The sequence below is a fragment of the Crotalus tigris genome, unplaced genomic scaffold (assembly GCF_016545835.1).
Source record: "Crotalus tigris isolate CLP2741 ecotype Arizona unplaced genomic scaffold, ASM1654583v1 scf7180000017624.2573661763:2888555, whole genome shotgun sequence".
Classification (NCBI taxonomy): domain Eukaryota; kingdom Metazoa; phylum Chordata; class Lepidosauria; order Squamata; family Viperidae; genus Crotalus; species Crotalus tigris.
Window position 1 is genome coordinate 1248689 of NW_024096519.1, and position 18144 is coordinate 1266832.

Consider the following 18144-nt stretch of genomic DNA (forward strand, 5'->3'; position numbering starts at 1 on the left):
CACTTTTTAACACTAATACAGACAGTTCAATACACAACATATCCAACATTTGGAACAAGAATCAAAATTTTTTCATCTATTATATTTTTCACCTATTATATGTTTGGGGAAGGTGAATTGAAAATGCCACTCATAAGCAATTTAGCGCGCGCGCGCACACACACACACACACACACACTCCCATCACACATATTCTCCTCTCTACATATTTCTACATTTGGAAACCATATTTTTATCCATCCCACATATACTTAAATTCATACTTTGCTTCTTGTTCTTTATTTATAACCTCATAATATGAATATTACATTATTTTTAAACAATCACTCAAATAGTTTTAGGTATATTATAATTTATAATGTTCCATATATCTATTATATAATAATTTAAAATTATATGAAGTTTATTTCTGTTATTTCTTTTGAATAATTTTTTAACAAGAAAAATGTGAAAAAATAGAATCAATAGAACAGATAATATGCAATCAAGCCAGATTTAAGGAATTTGGAATCTTATTCATCATCTTAATCTGAATTATTTTAATATTTTTAATTGAAAAGAAGTAGACATTGCCTTTGAAATGAATAGATTAAAATATGCAATTGTACATATTGAAATTTAATCCTTAAAAAGAAGTTTTACTACCTATTTTATGTGGGTAGAAAATTGGTGTTTAACCTGAATTTCAATAAAGTAATCATTTATTTAAAAGTCCAAATATATAAGGATTATATAAAGAAATCCTAATGTACAAGCTATTTGCTTATAGTCCCCTGATCTAGAAAGATATTTCTTCAATTAAGAATGTATAGTCTATTTGAATTAATGACTAGATTAAAATTTATATCTCTTTCTTCACAAACCAGTGTTTGCAAATTATTAAAATGCAAAAGAAATAAGCTTCTAATAAGTAATACCTGAACAATTTCATTTTTATTTTTTTGTATCCCAGAAATTACAAGAAATTTGCATGTCCATCTAACTTGGGGGGGGGAGGGGAGCAAGCAGTTTTAGTCAACATGAAAATCTAAGTAAACTGGCTATTGAATGTAGTACAGTACAGTACATAAATAAACATTCCCAAACTTTTCTCCCAAGTGTTAGCCTTCATAAAATATACACTTTCCTGCTGTTCTTGAGATTAAATAGCCATGTAGATATTCAAAGGACAAAAGAACCTACTAATAGGAGTAAAATAAAGGACAGTAGAGATAAATTAGGCTGCATGCTCTCTGCAAAGTACTCCAAAAAACATGACATAAATTCCCAAGGGACATAATTTATACTAGTCAGTTTAGCTAAAAGCAATATTATGTACAGATCCATCCATGCATTTAATCATTTCTGGCAGTAAGCAGCTGTTTATTTAAATAATGAAAACATATAGATTTTCCTTCTTTCAACCTGAATAAAAACAACTTAGAGAAATTATCTTCATTAAGTAAAAATTAATATTTTATAAAAAAATAAGCAAATTTGCTATAATAACTCAAAATATCTAGTGTAGATAATTAAGAAACATGTGAATTATAAAATGGAACAATTATTTATTGATAATCTTTACAATTAAGAATTCTATTCCACCTGGCAAGATTGCAGTTCATTGCAAGGATTAGGAATCTGCCATATAATTCTAAGGCTTTGGGATAGCTTTACAGATATAAATGTTGTTACAATCTTGAGGATGGGTTTTCTGCAAGTGGCTCAAGGCATTTTCCATAGATTGTAACTTTAGCTGCTGAGTCAAGAACAACTATTCGTGTGTGATACATGATTCCTCCCGATTTATGTTTGCTCTAGACTGACAAAAGGAAGACTAGGTTGTCAGATTAGGAACATAGTCCTTGGAGAATTTTAGTATAAAACATTTCTCCAATTTCATATTTGTATCTTATCAAAGAGTAGATGAACTAGAAGTTTTGCTGAAGTGCTCTCAAACTTTGACTGAAACTCAGCTCAACACTTCATTCATTGTAGAACTCAGACAGATGTTTGAGATAGACAAAGGCAAACAAATTGGTAGTTAATTCAGACAAATGAGGTACTCTTGATAGGGAAATTGATTAATATGGATTTTTTAAAAAACAGATCTTTGGTATTAGGTATATGTACTGCCTTTGAATGATGAATAGATTAATAATTAGAAGTGAATAATTTATAGTTGTCAACTCTAACAGGGAAACCTTAGGAGGTCAGAAGTAGTTTTTAGCAATCTAGACTAGGTCTTTTTGCCTCTCCAGATAATATATGAGTTTTAGTTGATATCAGAATACAATTTTTAATTTCATGTGATCTGGAACGGATAGAAATAGATCAGAAAAATATTGGAATTCTATAAATACTGACTGAGAATACAATCCAATGTGTGGCTGTTGTGAAAAAAAGGAAAAATACCTTCATTCAAATCTATAAAACCATCCTCAGTTCTGTCAATTCAGGGGAACATACAACTTGAAATTTACAACAATGAAAGTTTGTAGCTTAAAAAATGAGTGGGTAGAAAGGTTATAACAGAATTTAAATTAGGTGGTGATGTGGAAGAAATTGGATAGAACGTTACATTACTTTTTTATTTTTTTCACATTATGAGAAAATGAATCTGAATCAGAATTATCTGTCAGAGGCAAAGTGCTACGAAGTTTCACTTTTTTCTAAAGGTTATGACACATAGAAAGGGCTGGGACTTGAGATAAGTTAATGCTTTCATCATCCTGACAAAAAGAATGAAAGTTTATAGATGCCACTAGACTGAATGGTGTGGATTTTAGCAAATGAAAAAGAAATATATCTTTGTACAGTACATCTAGTTTCTATCATAAGCTATAAAGATGGCTACCAGTTTAAAAAAAAACAACTAATGGTTATTAATCATCCTGATTAGATTTTTATGCCCTAGATCAAAGGCAGTATGCCTCCCAATGCTAAGTACTAAAGTAGTAAAGCACTATAGTAATGACTACTTGAAAGTTTATTTGGGGGAAATAGTTGCTTCCTGGGGGAAGCAAATATGAGACCTGGTCGATGACTGAAAATAGTCTGGTGTACATGGTGTGAATAGGAATGGCATCTTTTACATCAGAGATACTTGAAACAGTAAAAGTTCTGCTGCAGAATATCTATCTTTTGATATCTATGACAATTGGTTTAACTGGAACTGCCAAAATTCTGTTCCTTTTATTGAGCAGAATGGAGTTCTAAAAATTATGATCAAAGGACTCTATAGGGAAACTAGCTGTCATCTTGATAGAATTATATTAAATCTGGCAACAGCAAAGTATCTTTAAATAGGAAGCCGAATTCAGGTTTCCACACATCCATTTTTCAGAAAGTCAGGGCATGATCTCTGCTGACTTCTAGAGGAGATGTCAAAATTTGCATCTCAGCTGAAATGTTTTGAGAAGGTCGCTGTATTGCATCCCATAGGTATAAACCTCCAATGAGAAGGGGTATTGTTTCCTACATCAAAACCTAGTTCTCTGACAAATGACAGAAGAAACTATCTGAGATTTTTTCTTTCTCACTAAACTGAAATATTGCTAAATTGTTGTGCAATTTACTTGTTTTTTTTTTCTTTTTATAGTAGAACTATTCCAGAGAAATCTGTATTTTGGGCCTCTGTTAGTTTTTATAGTTGTCACTCTAATCACTGTGTTGCTTTATATCTGGAACAGATTATAAAGAAATATAATTGATTCCAGTACTATTTTAACATTAAAAATATAAATATTTTCTTACAGGGGGAAATCAATAGTAACATAGTTTTCCCAATTTTTATTAATAGAAAAGGACTGGAAAAGAGCTGATGTACTTTAGTTCCCATCTTCAAAAAAAAGGGGGGGAAATCCAGGATCCAGGAAACCTATCAGCTTGACCTCAATACCTGGGAAGATTCTGGAAAACATAATCAAGCAATGAATCAACGAACCCCTAGAGACAAAAAAAGTCATTACCAAAAGTCAACATAGGTTTGTCAAAAACAGATCATGCCAGGCAAATCTTATTGCATTCTTTGACCAGGTAACAAAATTAGTGGACCAGAAGAATGCTGTGGATATAATTTACTTGGACTTCAGTAAGATATTTGGTAAAGTAGACCACAATCTACAACTTGATAAGATAGAAAAATGTGGGTTAGATAGCATCACCACCAAATGGATTTGTAGCTGGCTGACCAGCCATACTCAGGGTGTGGTCCTCAATGGAACTGCATCTCCATAGAGGGAAGTGTGTAGTGGTGGGTCCCAGGCTCTGTTCTGGGCCCAATGCTCTTCAACATTTTCATCAATCATTTGGATAAGGGGATAGATAGGGAACTCATCAAATTTGCAGATGACACCAAGCTGGCAGGAATAGCCAACATTCCAAAAGATACAGAAGGATCTTGACAGATTTGAACATTGGGCTGCATTAACAAAGGGATAGAATAAAATCATGTGAAGTGTTAATACCACTTTATATAACACCTTGGTAAGGCCACAGTTGGAATATTGCATCCAGTTTTGATCACCACAATGTAAAAAAGATGTTGAGACTCTAGAAAGAGTATAGAGAAGAGCAACAAAGATGATTAAAGGACTGGAAGCTAAAATATATAAAGAATGGTTGCTGGAATTGGGTATAGGTCAGATCCCCAAAGAAATATATTACTTTTCTAACTAACCTATACATGCTTCTATAACCATGTTTTGGGGCCTCCCATTGCAAGGATATACAATATGCTTTGCTTTGCCCATGTCACACTGCCCTTCCCCCAGGATAAGGAATGCATCGAATACCATCACCCTTATCTGGAAGATGGTTTGTGCTTGGAACCGGAAGGAAACGAAACTGAAAGAAATCTTGATGAGTGCGCCAAAGGAGCCAATTACCAAGACAATATACCTCCTGTGGATTGGCTGAGATTCAAATGGACAGTGGGACCCTGGGGGGAGAAGTAACGAATACTGCTTTTGATATACTGTCTGAAATGGTACAGGTTTTTTTTTTTTTTTGCCTGAACAGAGGGTTGGACTAGAAGACCTCCAAGGTCCCTTCCAACTCCATTATCATTATTATTATTGTAAGCTTCATTATTAGAACACAGCCACTGCTTGTGATGTTGGTGACATTCCACCTTTGTTTTAAGAGGTTCTCAAAAAGTTCTAAACTGGCTAAATCACTTAATCACAATTCCATATAGAATAGAATAATAATTTTATTGTCACTTTGAATACACACTAATTGGCATACAATAAAATGAATTTTTGTTGCCTACTTCATATAACATTATGGGGGAGCTGTTCTGACTAGGATTTTTCCCCCCAGTTCTTCTATTACCTCCATTAAATCTCAACTTAATGATAAATGGCAGGCGAGATATGCCAATCTTTTATATGCATTTCTTTCCCACTAAGGTTCCTATAGCATTAAAAATATGTTTTTCAATATACTATACTTTCAATTGTGATATAATTGTAGCTTATTGACTATGAATTGTAGGGCATCTAAACATGGCAGACCAACTACCTTGGCTTCCTGTTTAGAATTATAAAAATCAGGAGATATTATTTTGTATTTGGCAGACTATGTTGCATTTCTAGATGGCTGTATATGGCTATGAGTGCCTATGTAATATAGTGGTTAAAGTACTGGATTAGGACTCGGAAGATTCATATTCTAGTCTTCACTTAGGTATAGAAGCAATCCATATAATTTTGGGCCAGTAACTCTCCTTCAGCTCTTGATGAGGAAACTGTTAGGTATCTATTAACTTTCACTAGACTAACATGATTGGTTACATTGCAGGCCAAAACCTTCAGTGAAGAAGTATTTATCCTACAATGGTTTGGATGATGATGATAATGATCTTAAGGGACTAATATAACAGAAATAATAACATGCCTGAAAACATAAGAAAACAATAGTTTTTATGGAAAAAAACATGAAATGCAGCTAATCATTATGCTGTATTCCTGGAGATAAATATCAGACAGATTCTGTCTTTCAAACAGTAATAAAAGATTGCTTTTTTTCAAGCAACTGCATGATGGCAAAATATATTGAAAACCTGGGAGCTTCAAGATGCCATCTTGATTAAACATATGGAACACATAGTAAATGAAAAGCCCAGTAGAGTTGAAATTGAATAATCAAAACACTCAAGTTGAGAAGGGTTAACATGCAAGGATCAGATCTAAACTTTGAAGTTCTCTAGTCTTCATTTTTCCTAATTAAAATGAGATTTAATAATCAAACCACTGCACAAACTATATAGTTAAACTTCAGATTGTGTTTCTAATTTGATTGGGAATTTAAAGAACATGGAATAGGAATGGAAGGCAACCTAAAGAATCTGCAGCTCACGGGGGAAAAATTACCTAGTGAGATGGATGTAACATATTTTGAAATTATTTTTGACATATGATTATATCTACTATCAAAATTAGTGAAAAACATTGTACTCAGGAGTTCTAGAATAAATTCCTACGAAAATAAACATATGAAGTAGATGTATAAAATACATTAAAATATTCTATCATTCTAATATAACATAAAATGATCATACAACAGATAAATGATGATATGAATAATTATATTCTGATCATTAAGTACTTAGATTCTTTTTAATTGTAACAAAAATTATATAGGCCTAAAATGCAATGCCAATAAGTTCCTACATTTTAGAAGGGCAATACTTACTAATTTAAAGATTTCAGTTTTGTGCCATGTTGTTGTAAATTAAAATAACTGTTTCCATTGTGTAACATTATGCATAATTGCCTGTTTAGAAAATATATAGACTATGTATGAACTATCAATTATCAACTATAAATTAGCCTTGGATTTCATGCTGCTATTCCCATTCTCCCTTCCATATATTCCCTTGCATGCATGGATATAAAGCAGAATTCTCCCACTAATGTGATTTGAAATCCTGGCTTGTTCCAATACTTATAACTGTAATTTTCTAGTTTAGATGAAATAGAAAGTTATGGTTAATTAAGTTCTTCTCTGCTTTCAAAAGCACTTGCAGACAGAAAAGTGAGGTTGCAGAAAAGATGTGTTAATATTTTTATTCATTAAGCCACGATACTGTTGTATAAATCACACTCACAGAAATACTTGGCAATATTTTTTTTAAAAATTGTGTAAAAGCACCCCTACTGTAAACTGAACTTATACCTAGCTATTTTTTTGTTCTGAATATATGTATATTATGCATATTTCTATATCTGTTATGTACTGCAATCAAATAAAAACTTACTTTGTTCATGTGAATTTGCTGCTGATACTGTTTCTGCTTCTCCAGAAACTGCTGATGCTGATGTTGAATGACAAGTTGAGCCAAAGTGCTTTGGGGGAGGGGAGCAGACTGAGTTCTGTTTAGTGGCCTGTGTCGAGGTAACTTATGTGCAGCTCTTAGGCTAGGTGAGATTCTTTCGTTTGTTGCCAATGGTGACTGTGGATGAAGAGGCCCTGTACCTGCAGGTCAACAATATAACTCTCATCAAAAAAAAAAGCCAATGAAAAGTATTTATTTATTTATTTATGAGACTTATATACCGCTTTAAGTGCAAGCACTCTCTAAGCGGTGTACACCAGTGAGCAATGTATATATATATTTACATTGCCCCCAACAATCTTGGTCCTCATTTTACCTACCCCGGAAGGATGGAAGGCTGAGTCAACCTTGAGCCGGTGAGATTTGAACCGCTGACCTGCTGAACACAGTCAGCTAAAGTGGTCTGCAGTACTGCACTCTAACTGCTGCGCCACCTCGGTAAGACTATCATTACCATTTTTTTTTATAAAATTGAGCTAATTGAATATAGAATTAGGCATGTGTGATTTTTGAATCACCAATGTACATTCTTTTTCAAACTGAAGAGACAATTCACTGCAAACATCAAACTGAATTTAGTACCTGCAATTTGATTTATCATTGAGACTGTACATTTGCATAAAATGGTCCATAAATCTGGATGTCCAAATTAAATGAATAAAACCAACAAGACAATACAATAATTTGGACAGTCTAAATAAAACTAGGACCAATTTATCTAAAGTAGAAAATAGCAATTTATGAATTTGGTATTAAGATTTCTGTTTTTTTAAAGTAACATTTAATATAGTATAAATTAGAAATGATAGAAATGTTTACACAGTGATTACATTAATATTTTAAACAATTCAGATTATAAAAGTTAATGAGTTTGATGAAATCAGAATCCTGTGGATAAAATGTAAAAACTTCATACTTCTATTTTTTGTATCTTTTCTAAAAGATTGTAATAACCAGTCCACTGATCCTGGTAATTAATATATGTTCCAGATTATCTGGAGATTGTTTTTTGGCTTGGGGATATATATATATTTACTTCTATTTTGTGCCTAAAACTGGGAAAAAATATACACTTGGGAAGAAACTAGGCCACTTGTGTCAGAGTGTGTTTTAGGGGCAACATAAAAGCAATTTAAGGTTTGCAGGTGAACTCTTAACTGAAGATTATTTATCCTTGAGACAGCAGATATTGGGTTAGTTCAAGGCAACTTCCTATTTTTATCTACAGTTGAATTTTTCATTACAAATAAAGTCTTTTTCCAATAATTCTTTCATAATTACCTATGGGTAGAAGTTTTTGCTGCCTCATTTTCTCCTTCAATAACAAATGTTGCAAGATAGCCTGATGGCTATAGTTTGGTTTTCCCTCTGGAACAATGGGCTGAGGACTTGAAAGTGAACTGATAGTCCCCCTGGGCTGACTAGACATGGCCACTCCTTGCTTGATTAACTGCATTTCATTCTTTTGTTTTTCTGCAAATGGTGACGGCACCTACAGAGCAAATGAAGACAACGTTAAAAAAGAAAACTTCCAAATTACACATTTAAAAACTGAACAAAGCAGTTTTAAAAACTTCATTATTCCCACAGCATAAGCTAAGGTTTAATACAGAGATATGGCAGGTAAAACAGGCATATTCAGCCCTTATTGTAATTTAGCATTTCATATTTGTATCAATTTCCCAAATTTACTTATTGTCAGACAAAGAAGTTGGTAAAAGATAAATATAAAAAGTGGGATCCAAAAGAATTAAATTGCCTTTGGGTATACATAAGTTGAAAATTAATAGATCTATGATAATTTGTTTCTTTACTTGAAATAACAACAAAATTATTGAGGAAAAATGTAAAATAAAGACTCTCTATTTCAAATATATATATGAAATCATTCTGTATTATTTTAACTCTGCCTTGAAATAACGCCTTGAGAGTATACTAACACATCTTAATTAAAGTCAGCAAAAATACTCCTAAACCAGTCACTTACTGTGAGTGCTGGTTGTACTGCTGGGAGTCCTAAAGTGATGTTAGGTAAAGAAGGAGATGCATAGATATTCAGAAGGTTCATTGATTCTTCATTGATGAGAATGCAATGTTGTGGAACCATATCCTGTGGAAATTTTTTTTTAAAAAGAAGATCATGTTTGGCTAGCCAAAAATATTTCTATGTCTTTGTTGAACAAACAAGAGGAAATGCTTTTTCTTTCACACTAGTAGTATTCCATTGAAATCCTGATAATGAAAAACTTCAAGAATACAATTTCACAATTATGACTAATAATTTCAAGCCATTAGAACATGGAATGGAGAATTAATTCACAGCCTACTTGAAACTCAGAGTTAATCTCCGGTATATCTGGACTGTAATAGTTTAATAGGTTAATCTTCAAATTACTTTTTGTTCATTCATTTGCATGGCACAGCAAAACTCAGCAGAATTGCCAAGTATTTTGTTGGCACCTGGTATGCTGGATGTGGTTGGGAGATAATAAATACTGCAAGCCTGACATCTGGGAATTGCCACTTCTTCATCTATAACAGTAACACTATGTATCTAAGCTTATATATTGTGCATTGGTTATTTGGTTCCAATTCATCCCACAGGGCTCGTAAAGTGTATGGCTCCTTAATTTCAGATATCATCCAAAATATTGAAATTAGATAAATTATTACTATTTTTCTTCCTATATATCTAAGATAATATAACATGCCTTTTCATGATTTAACACAATATTTACTATATTTAAATAGTTTCTAAGTAATTAGTCACTCTACATCAGATAAAACATGAAACTTGCTTTTCTGACGGTTATTGCATTTTCTTAATGAAAATGTTAGTTTTACCCTTTCCTTCTCTGATATTCATGTTCTTCAACATGTGGTCAATGATACCTTCTAGAATTACCTTTTTTTGTTGTTATTGTTTAACTCTTTCCTCCCTCCCAGATTTTTTTACACAATAAGAACTGCAAAAGGTCTTACTGGACTCTGGAACTCTGGCATGATATGGTCCTCAGGGGAACAACATCCTTGAAAAAGAATACTCTCTGTAACAGTATGACACAGTGACTGCTTTCTTCCCAAACAAAAAGCATATGGCACTCCAATAATAGACCACCTCTATGAGGGATCCTGTGCACTCAAGCTTTGACTAAAATAAATATAATAACTTGTCAAGCATGTTGTGTGGAGCTGTAGATTTTCCTCTGGACAAACCTGGGATATCAATTAACGCTGGAAAATACCTAGAGTTAATACAATGCAACCTCAGACCATCAGTAAAGAGTTGAACAGCACAAAAACACAGGATGTTATTCCAAAACATAACCTTCCTATAGAGTTTGTTTGGAGACTAAACCTATCACTGACATCATAAAGAAATTATCTATATAGGTCATTCATTAAAATTGTACTGAAAACATGCAGCAGTGTAAAATATTTTAGTCATGTTCACGTGAAAATAAAATAGAATAACATTTTTTGTGAAATGTTGTTTATATTTTATAGATGTTGCAAGCCTGCAAGTGTATATTAGCTTTTGAACTGTTTTTTACTTAAAACATTGTGTAATGAATATTTTAATCTATATTTCTTTACAGTTCACAACAATTGATGCATATACTTTTACACATATTATTTAATATATTTTTAAATGCTAAATCTTAGAAATATATGATTAATGATATTTAAAACTAAGCTTTAAAGCTTGCATGTATCATTAAACTGTATCATTAAAATCATTTTTATCAATAAAAATACACTTGATACTATTCAATTTGTATGTATTTAATTCAAAAGAAATCATTGTTTCCCACCAGTAATGGTTCATAATAGCTATTCTGAAATGGTGTAAAGAGCAGCACAGCAACATCTAGTGGAATAAATGGTTATTCTCTGTGGTCAGTCCAGGAAATGTCACACAACTTAGTTAATACAGATCAGAAGAAGCCACAAAATGTCAGGCCCAATGAGAATATTCTGTACAGGGAAGAACTTCAGACTAATTACTATTACATGTATTTTTAGGTAAGGGTTGTGGCTCCATGGTAAAGCACATACTGATTCAAAATATCCCAAGTTTAATCCCCACCATACTTATGTAGGGCATGGAAATATTTATGATGGGATCCTTGAATATGTGTTGTTAGTTGCGAAGTCATGTCCGACCTATCGCGACCCCATGGACAAAGTTCCTCCAGGCCTTTCTGTCCATTACCATCTTCTGGAGTCTACTGCTCCATGTGACTCCATCCAGCCACCTCATTCTCTGTCGTCCCATTCTTCTATTGCCCTCAATCTTTCCCAGCATTAGGCTCTTCTCCAGTGAGTCCTTCCTTCTCATTAGGTGGCTAAAGTACTTGAGTTTCAACTTCAGGATCTGGCCTTCTAAAGGGCAGTCAGGGTTGATCTCCTCTAGGACTGACTGGTTTGATCACCTTGCAGTCCAGGGGACTTGCAGGAATCTTCTCCACCAGCATAGTTCAAAGGCCTCAATTCTTTGGTGCTCAGCCTTTCTTATGGTCCAACTTTCACAGCCATACATTGCAACTGGGAAAACCATGGCCTTGACTATACGTACTTTTGTTCTCTCTGCTTTTTAGTATGTTGTATTAGATTTGCCATAGCTTTTCTCCCCAGGAGCAAGCGTCTTTTAATTTCTTGACTAAAGTCCCCATCTGTGGTGATCTTGGAGCCCAAGATAAAATCTGTCACTGTCTCCATTTCTTCCCCATCTACCGTACTTTCCGGTGTATAAGACGACTTTCGCAAGTGTTAAAATTGGCACCGAAGTCGGGAGTCGTCTTATACGCCAGAAATTATAGTAGTTTCTGGCGAATAAGACGACTTTCTAGGCATGTGGCTTGGCGCTGAAGATGGGGGTCGTCTTATATGCCGGGTCACCTTATATGCCAGAATATACGGTATTTGCCAGGAATTGAGAGGGCTGAATGCCATGATCTTGGTTTTCTTAATGTTGAGTTTCAAGACAACTTTTGCACTCTCCCTCTTCACCCGCATCGCTTTCTGCCATTAGAGTGGTATTGTCTGCATATCTTAGGTTGTTAATATTTCTCCCAGCAATCTTAATTCTAACTTTTGATTCATCTAGCCCTGCCTTTTTCATGATGTGCTCTGCATATAAGTTAAATAGGCAGGGTGACAGAATACAGCCTTGCCGGACTCCTTTCCCAATTTTGAACCAATCAGTGGCTCCGTGTCCAGTTCTCACTGTTACTTCTTGACCCACATATAGGTTTCTCAAGAGACAAATAAGATGGTCTGGTACTCCTATCGCTTTAAGAACTTGCCACAATTTGTTGTGATCCACACAATGAAAGGATTTAGCATAGTCAATGAAGCAGAAGTAGATGTTTTTCTGGAACTCCCTAGCTTTCTCCATGATCCAGCATATGTTGGCAATTTGATCTCTAGTTCCTCTGCCTCTTCGAAATCCTGCCTGTACTTGAATACTACTGTTTCTCAATAAAAATAATAATAAAATGGGTCAATTATTTGGCTTGATATATATAGAACCTTCTTTTATTTCCATCTGATATGATTTACATTGCCAAGTCAGATTCTCCCACAAGTTTTAACCATGGACTCATGACTGGATGTTTATCCTCTACACATAACATATATGGCCTATGGCATAGGTGTCAAACTCGCCATGTCATGTAACGTATTGCAATGTATCATGCCTTTTTTTGCATTGCTGGAGCTGGGGTGGGCGCAGCCTCTATATGATGCAACTGGCCCACGGGCCGGCAGTTTGACACCCCTGGCATATGGTGAAAACTTTTAAAAAGTTTTTTTCTTGATGTACATACTATCTTCCTGATCTTAGAGGAGTTGCCATTAAAAAAATAAATCTAAGATGAAATTCTTATGCAGTTCTTAATTTAAAAAAACCCCACATAATTAGCTACAACAAACAAACAGAATACTTCAATAAAATCTGTTGTTTCTCTAGTTGCATTTAAATATTGAAGCATTTTCTATTTGGGGACCTGAAATGGAAGGCTATATAAAACAGATACCAAAATCCAAGGGAATTAGGATTGTTGTACTGCAAGATTTAAAATAACCAGTTTGTTCTAAAAAGTCAAGCACTTTGAGACCAGTTTCTTCTCAATTAGTGAGGCCATTGAAGACATATGGTTAGGATACATGGGTCTAGATATACTTTTTACAACTTCTCTATAGAACATTCCCTAGTTCCCCGAGTGTTCTCAGTACAATTGTAAACAGATAGGATGTTTTAATTATAGTAAATAGCTACATATTTAAATAAGTATAACTCTGATCTATAGAGATTATATAACATATAATATTACAAAATTATATAAAATATAATAATAGAACATTGGGGTAAGATTAGACAAGAATTGATTTTTCTATTTATAGGCATTTCTACAATCAGAATAATTTAATGATGTGGATACATGCACCTACACCAGAACTGTGAGAGTTATTTCTATTATCATAAACAATTATGTTTCTGCAACTTATTTTATAATATGCATATTTTGGATAGTCAATTGAAAAAAACAGCACTTCCACTTGAAATAAATAAATGCTAAAAAACCCTAATTTCACTTTGTTTAAAATGAAACTGAAACTGATATAATCCAACTATCCTAACACAATATATGAATAAACAGATTGAAAATATTTCCATACAACCAATATATATTTAAAACACAATGGAAAAATCTTTATATTAAAGCAGATCCCTTGCTGAATAGATGTTACTCTTCTCTTACCTCTTACCTCTTACTTCTTCAGCAGCAGGTATATAATATTTTACATCAAAATCCTTTTTTATAGGTATCACAGATCTTCTGCATGCACATCATATGTTTTAGCCATTAAATGATGGCCTTATTCCCTAATTAAGATTTCAACAGCAGAATAAATAATACAATATAATATAATAATAAATTAGTTTGTTTTAATATTCACCCAAAATATTCTTTTTAAAATCTGCAAACATGTTTTCCCCTACTGCAATATGTTTTAAAAGACATTTAAAACTAGATTATGAGAACCTATTTCTTAATTATAGTGGACAAAGTCTCTTCCATTTTATTGCTTAATATGATGAAGCATATAGCAGAATCTTTTCAGAAGGCATTAGTGCTGAAGAATTAACAGATGATGCAGCATTATTTTCTTATCTGAATTAAACTTTCTGTGTTGAAAGTACTGCTGTATGGATTAGTGTATTTTGAGATTCTATATTTTTAACTTCCTGGAATCTTATGAAGAGCTTTATGACTCAAAAACACCACATGTTAACTATCAATGTAACCTTTTAGGGAAGCGGATTGTTCTGGGCCAAAAAGAAGCTACTTATCAGTGTGAAGAGGTCACACGCCTGGCCTTGGATCAGAGTTCACACATACAATTAATTCGTTATTAGAAAAAGTCACTGTTGGAGACTGAACTGGGCTTCACAGTCTTCAGAGGTTAGTGTCCTGCCAATGACCTGAAGAATTATCCCTTTAGCTTTCTATCTGACAAATTACTTTCCCTTATGCTATTTTTTTCCATCAAAAGATTTCACAGGTTGCAATCTTGCAAATGTTTTTCCATTTCTTCATTTTTTATTGAATTTAGTAGAAATCAACATAATGCAAGATATGCAAATTGCATGCTAAACAATAGATTTTACAGGAAAATAGTTTTTTAAATTAAGTTTTTATAAATTTCTTTGATGTATGAATCCAAGTCCAGAATGCAGCTAAATACAATTATAATTAATACAATCATATATTTAAGAATTATTTTAAATAGTTTGCCTGATGGTTAACAAAAATATATCAGCTTCCCAATTCTTATCACGTGTCTGCCTATTCTTTTTAATGGAAATATTAGGCATTTATTTTACAATCTTCTGCATACAAAGAGGTGTTTTATCAATACAGAAAATACCTCCATGCCAATGAGGCTTAGGTATCCCCCTTTAATTTCACTCATAGAAGAATTTGGTAATCCCCATCCATTTAGCAGAATGGGAAATGTCACTAGATTGCTTTGTTGTTAGCATAACATTTAATTTTTGAAAAAAAGATGTAAATTTATTTTTTGATAATTTAATTTACATGAGAAGGAATATATGAATGCATGCAACAGATCTCAGGTTCAATTCACAGTATTTTCCAAATTTTGAGGGAAGTTTCTAATATTTACAGATAATTCTAATAAAAAGAATAAAGCACATCAAATTGAACTTTTGCCTTCTGATCAACATTTGATGCATGTAGTATCAAGTACTTTCTGATTCTCTCTTTCTCATTCTAGTTTTACATTTGTAAAAGCTACAGAGCAAGAATCTGCTTCAAAGGGGAGTTAAAAAGAGTTCCATTAGCTTTACAGAGCAACTTACAACTCTATTCTTTTCTCCCAGCAAAGGATATTGATAATTCCAAATTACCTTAAATTATTCAACCAACATTTGATAGTCCAGTTGCTAATAAACATCTTTCATCCTAATTGCACACAAACAACTATAGAAATGTGGTTGATTGGGGGGGGGGGATGAAAAGGCTACCTCAGTGGCCATATCTAAACTGTCCCTTCCCTAAAAGGCTAGATTAGCATAGTAGTTGGCCTTTCATCAGTTCTTTAAGATCTTATTTAGGATTATATGCAATGTAAATTTAATTTGAAAGTTGATTTTATTCTACCAACTGAACCTGCATAGTTTGTAATAAAGCATTTTTTCTAACCACTCTTTTGGGGAGTGGAAAATGATAATATGTTACTAGATATCTTGAACAGTATCTAAATATTATGGGATATAATATTCAAATAAATAAACATTAACTTTTTACCAGACAAATATCGAAGTTTTTACTGAACACTGGGGATGTACAAAACTTGTTTGAGTAATGAAATACAATTCATAAGAGTGAAATAATTGGCAAATGTAGGGTATATGCAAGAAACTTGTGCCAACATTATCAAGTAGGATATAACCTCAGGAAACAAATGAACCTTTATTGCATGCTGGTCAAGAAAGCTAATAAATACTATGTTGATTCTGAATTAAGCTGAGAGAATAGACTGAAACATGTAATGTAATACTGAATTTGAATGTAAATTATTAACTGTACAACATATTTTGAGACCTATAAATGAATATCAGGAAAAATATTATGATTTGTTAGTGAAAATTATAATGTAATGGGAGTTTTTTTTCATAATTATTTTATATAAAGGAACTGGCAGACTACATTTCAAAATAAATCTACTATTAAGCTAACTTTCCAAAGAAGCAAATAAATTATTTTCCTGTTCTCAAATAAACATTGCTTGATCACTCTGCACTTGACCAGACAATTCAGTAAAATAAAATAAAATAACCTAAACTGTTTAAATCAAAGTTATTTAGATTGTACATGTCTACATCTGAATATATATTGTTATGTTTTCCAGGTAAGCTTCTAAAAATGTATATGTTTTAAGACATGAGAATCAAGGAATATATATTCTTTAATAAGTTTCTAGTCAATTGTGACTTATCTTTGTATCAGAAATATTTTATTACAATATACCATCATATTATTCAGAATATCAGTAAAATTGTTTAAAACTGATCATGTGCTTGTATACATAATTAAATGTTTACAACCTTGGATTTTAAATTTCTGGAAAATTTTCAGTTTCATTTTTCTCCCATCATGTCAATGTTTAGAGAAAAGCAACAGAGTATATCTGAGGCTAAAAGATGTTTATTTTAATAATTAAAGGAAGACTGTTTTGACCATCTCAATATTTTAGATATTAATTTTTACACACGTATCTGCCCCCAGACTATAGGACAGCTTTCGAGCAGTTAGCAGCATCAAAACCAGAAGATGGCAATCCTAGGGAGTTGCTAAGGGATATAATTGTTCTCCTGTGCTTGAATATTCAATAAGCATTTGCCACTACTTCACTCTAGAAATTATGGAAAATCATGCTAGTGATTACCTGGATTGATTTCTCTGAAGATTCACCACTGATTTTCTTATTATCTATCAATAAGATCATTTACCTACATTTAAATATTGGACAAGGAGTCCACAGATATCCAGCAAAAGGCATTATCCATCCATTCACACATACATACATGTTCTTCCAATCATGTTTGACTTTCTGATACTTATACTTACAAAACAGCAATAAGATTAAAAATTAAAACACAAGAATTAAACAATTTAGTTTTCCCAAGTCCCAAGAAACAATCATAACCTATATATACAATCACTTCCCTAGGAGGGTAGAAACAACCCTTCAGATCCAAAATTTGATCCACTGAAAAAAATCAGATCTTAATGGAAAATTACAAATGAATGTATGTAATTACAAATCCAGGTAGTTCTTGATTTACAACTTCATTTAGTGACTATTCAAAGTTATAACAGCCATAAATGACTTATGACCACTTTCACACTTACGACCATTGCAGCATCCCTATCAAAATTCAGAACCTTGGCAACTGGTTCATATTATTGACAGTTGCAATATCCTATGTTCATGTGATCACCTTTTTTGATCTTCTGAGAAACAAAGTCAATGGAGAAGCCAGGTTCATTCAGCAACTTTGTTATTAATTTAACAACTGTGGTGATTCACTTAAAAACTGTGACAAGAAAGGTCGTAAAATGGGGTAAAAATCATTTAACAAATGTCTCACTTAACAACAGAAATTTTGAGCTTAATTGTGGTCGTAAGTCAAGAACTTCCTGTGCAATTGAAGCCACTGTTAGATTGGAGGGAGTGCTGTTCCAAAGAGGAGTGGGAGGCCAGTTGAGAACATCCAAACTTGAGAT

General features: G+C 33.0%; 1 protein-coding gene across 12 annotated transcripts in view; it reads right to left on the reverse strand.

Moving 5' to 3' along the window:
• The window catches only part of HDAC9 (histone deacetylase 9), a 347135-nt gene that overhangs the window by 230634 nt on the left and 98357 nt on the right, over window positions 1–18144 (reverse strand). For all 12 annotated transcript variants that reach the window (XR_005555379.1, XM_039332526.1, XM_039332546.1 and 9 more), the window contains 3 exons: window positions 9309–9431; window positions 8603–8813; window positions 7244–7461 (listed from right to left, as the gene is read on the reverse strand). Coding sequence is in view for 11 of the 12 variants with exons in the window: in XM_039332526.1 (XP_039188460.1) it covers window positions 7244–7461; window positions 8603–8813; window positions 9309–9431 (552 nt within the window). In the remaining variant the exon portion in view is untranslated. The remainder of the gene's footprint in view (window positions 1–7243; window positions 7462–8602; window positions 8814–9308; window positions 9432–18144) is intronic.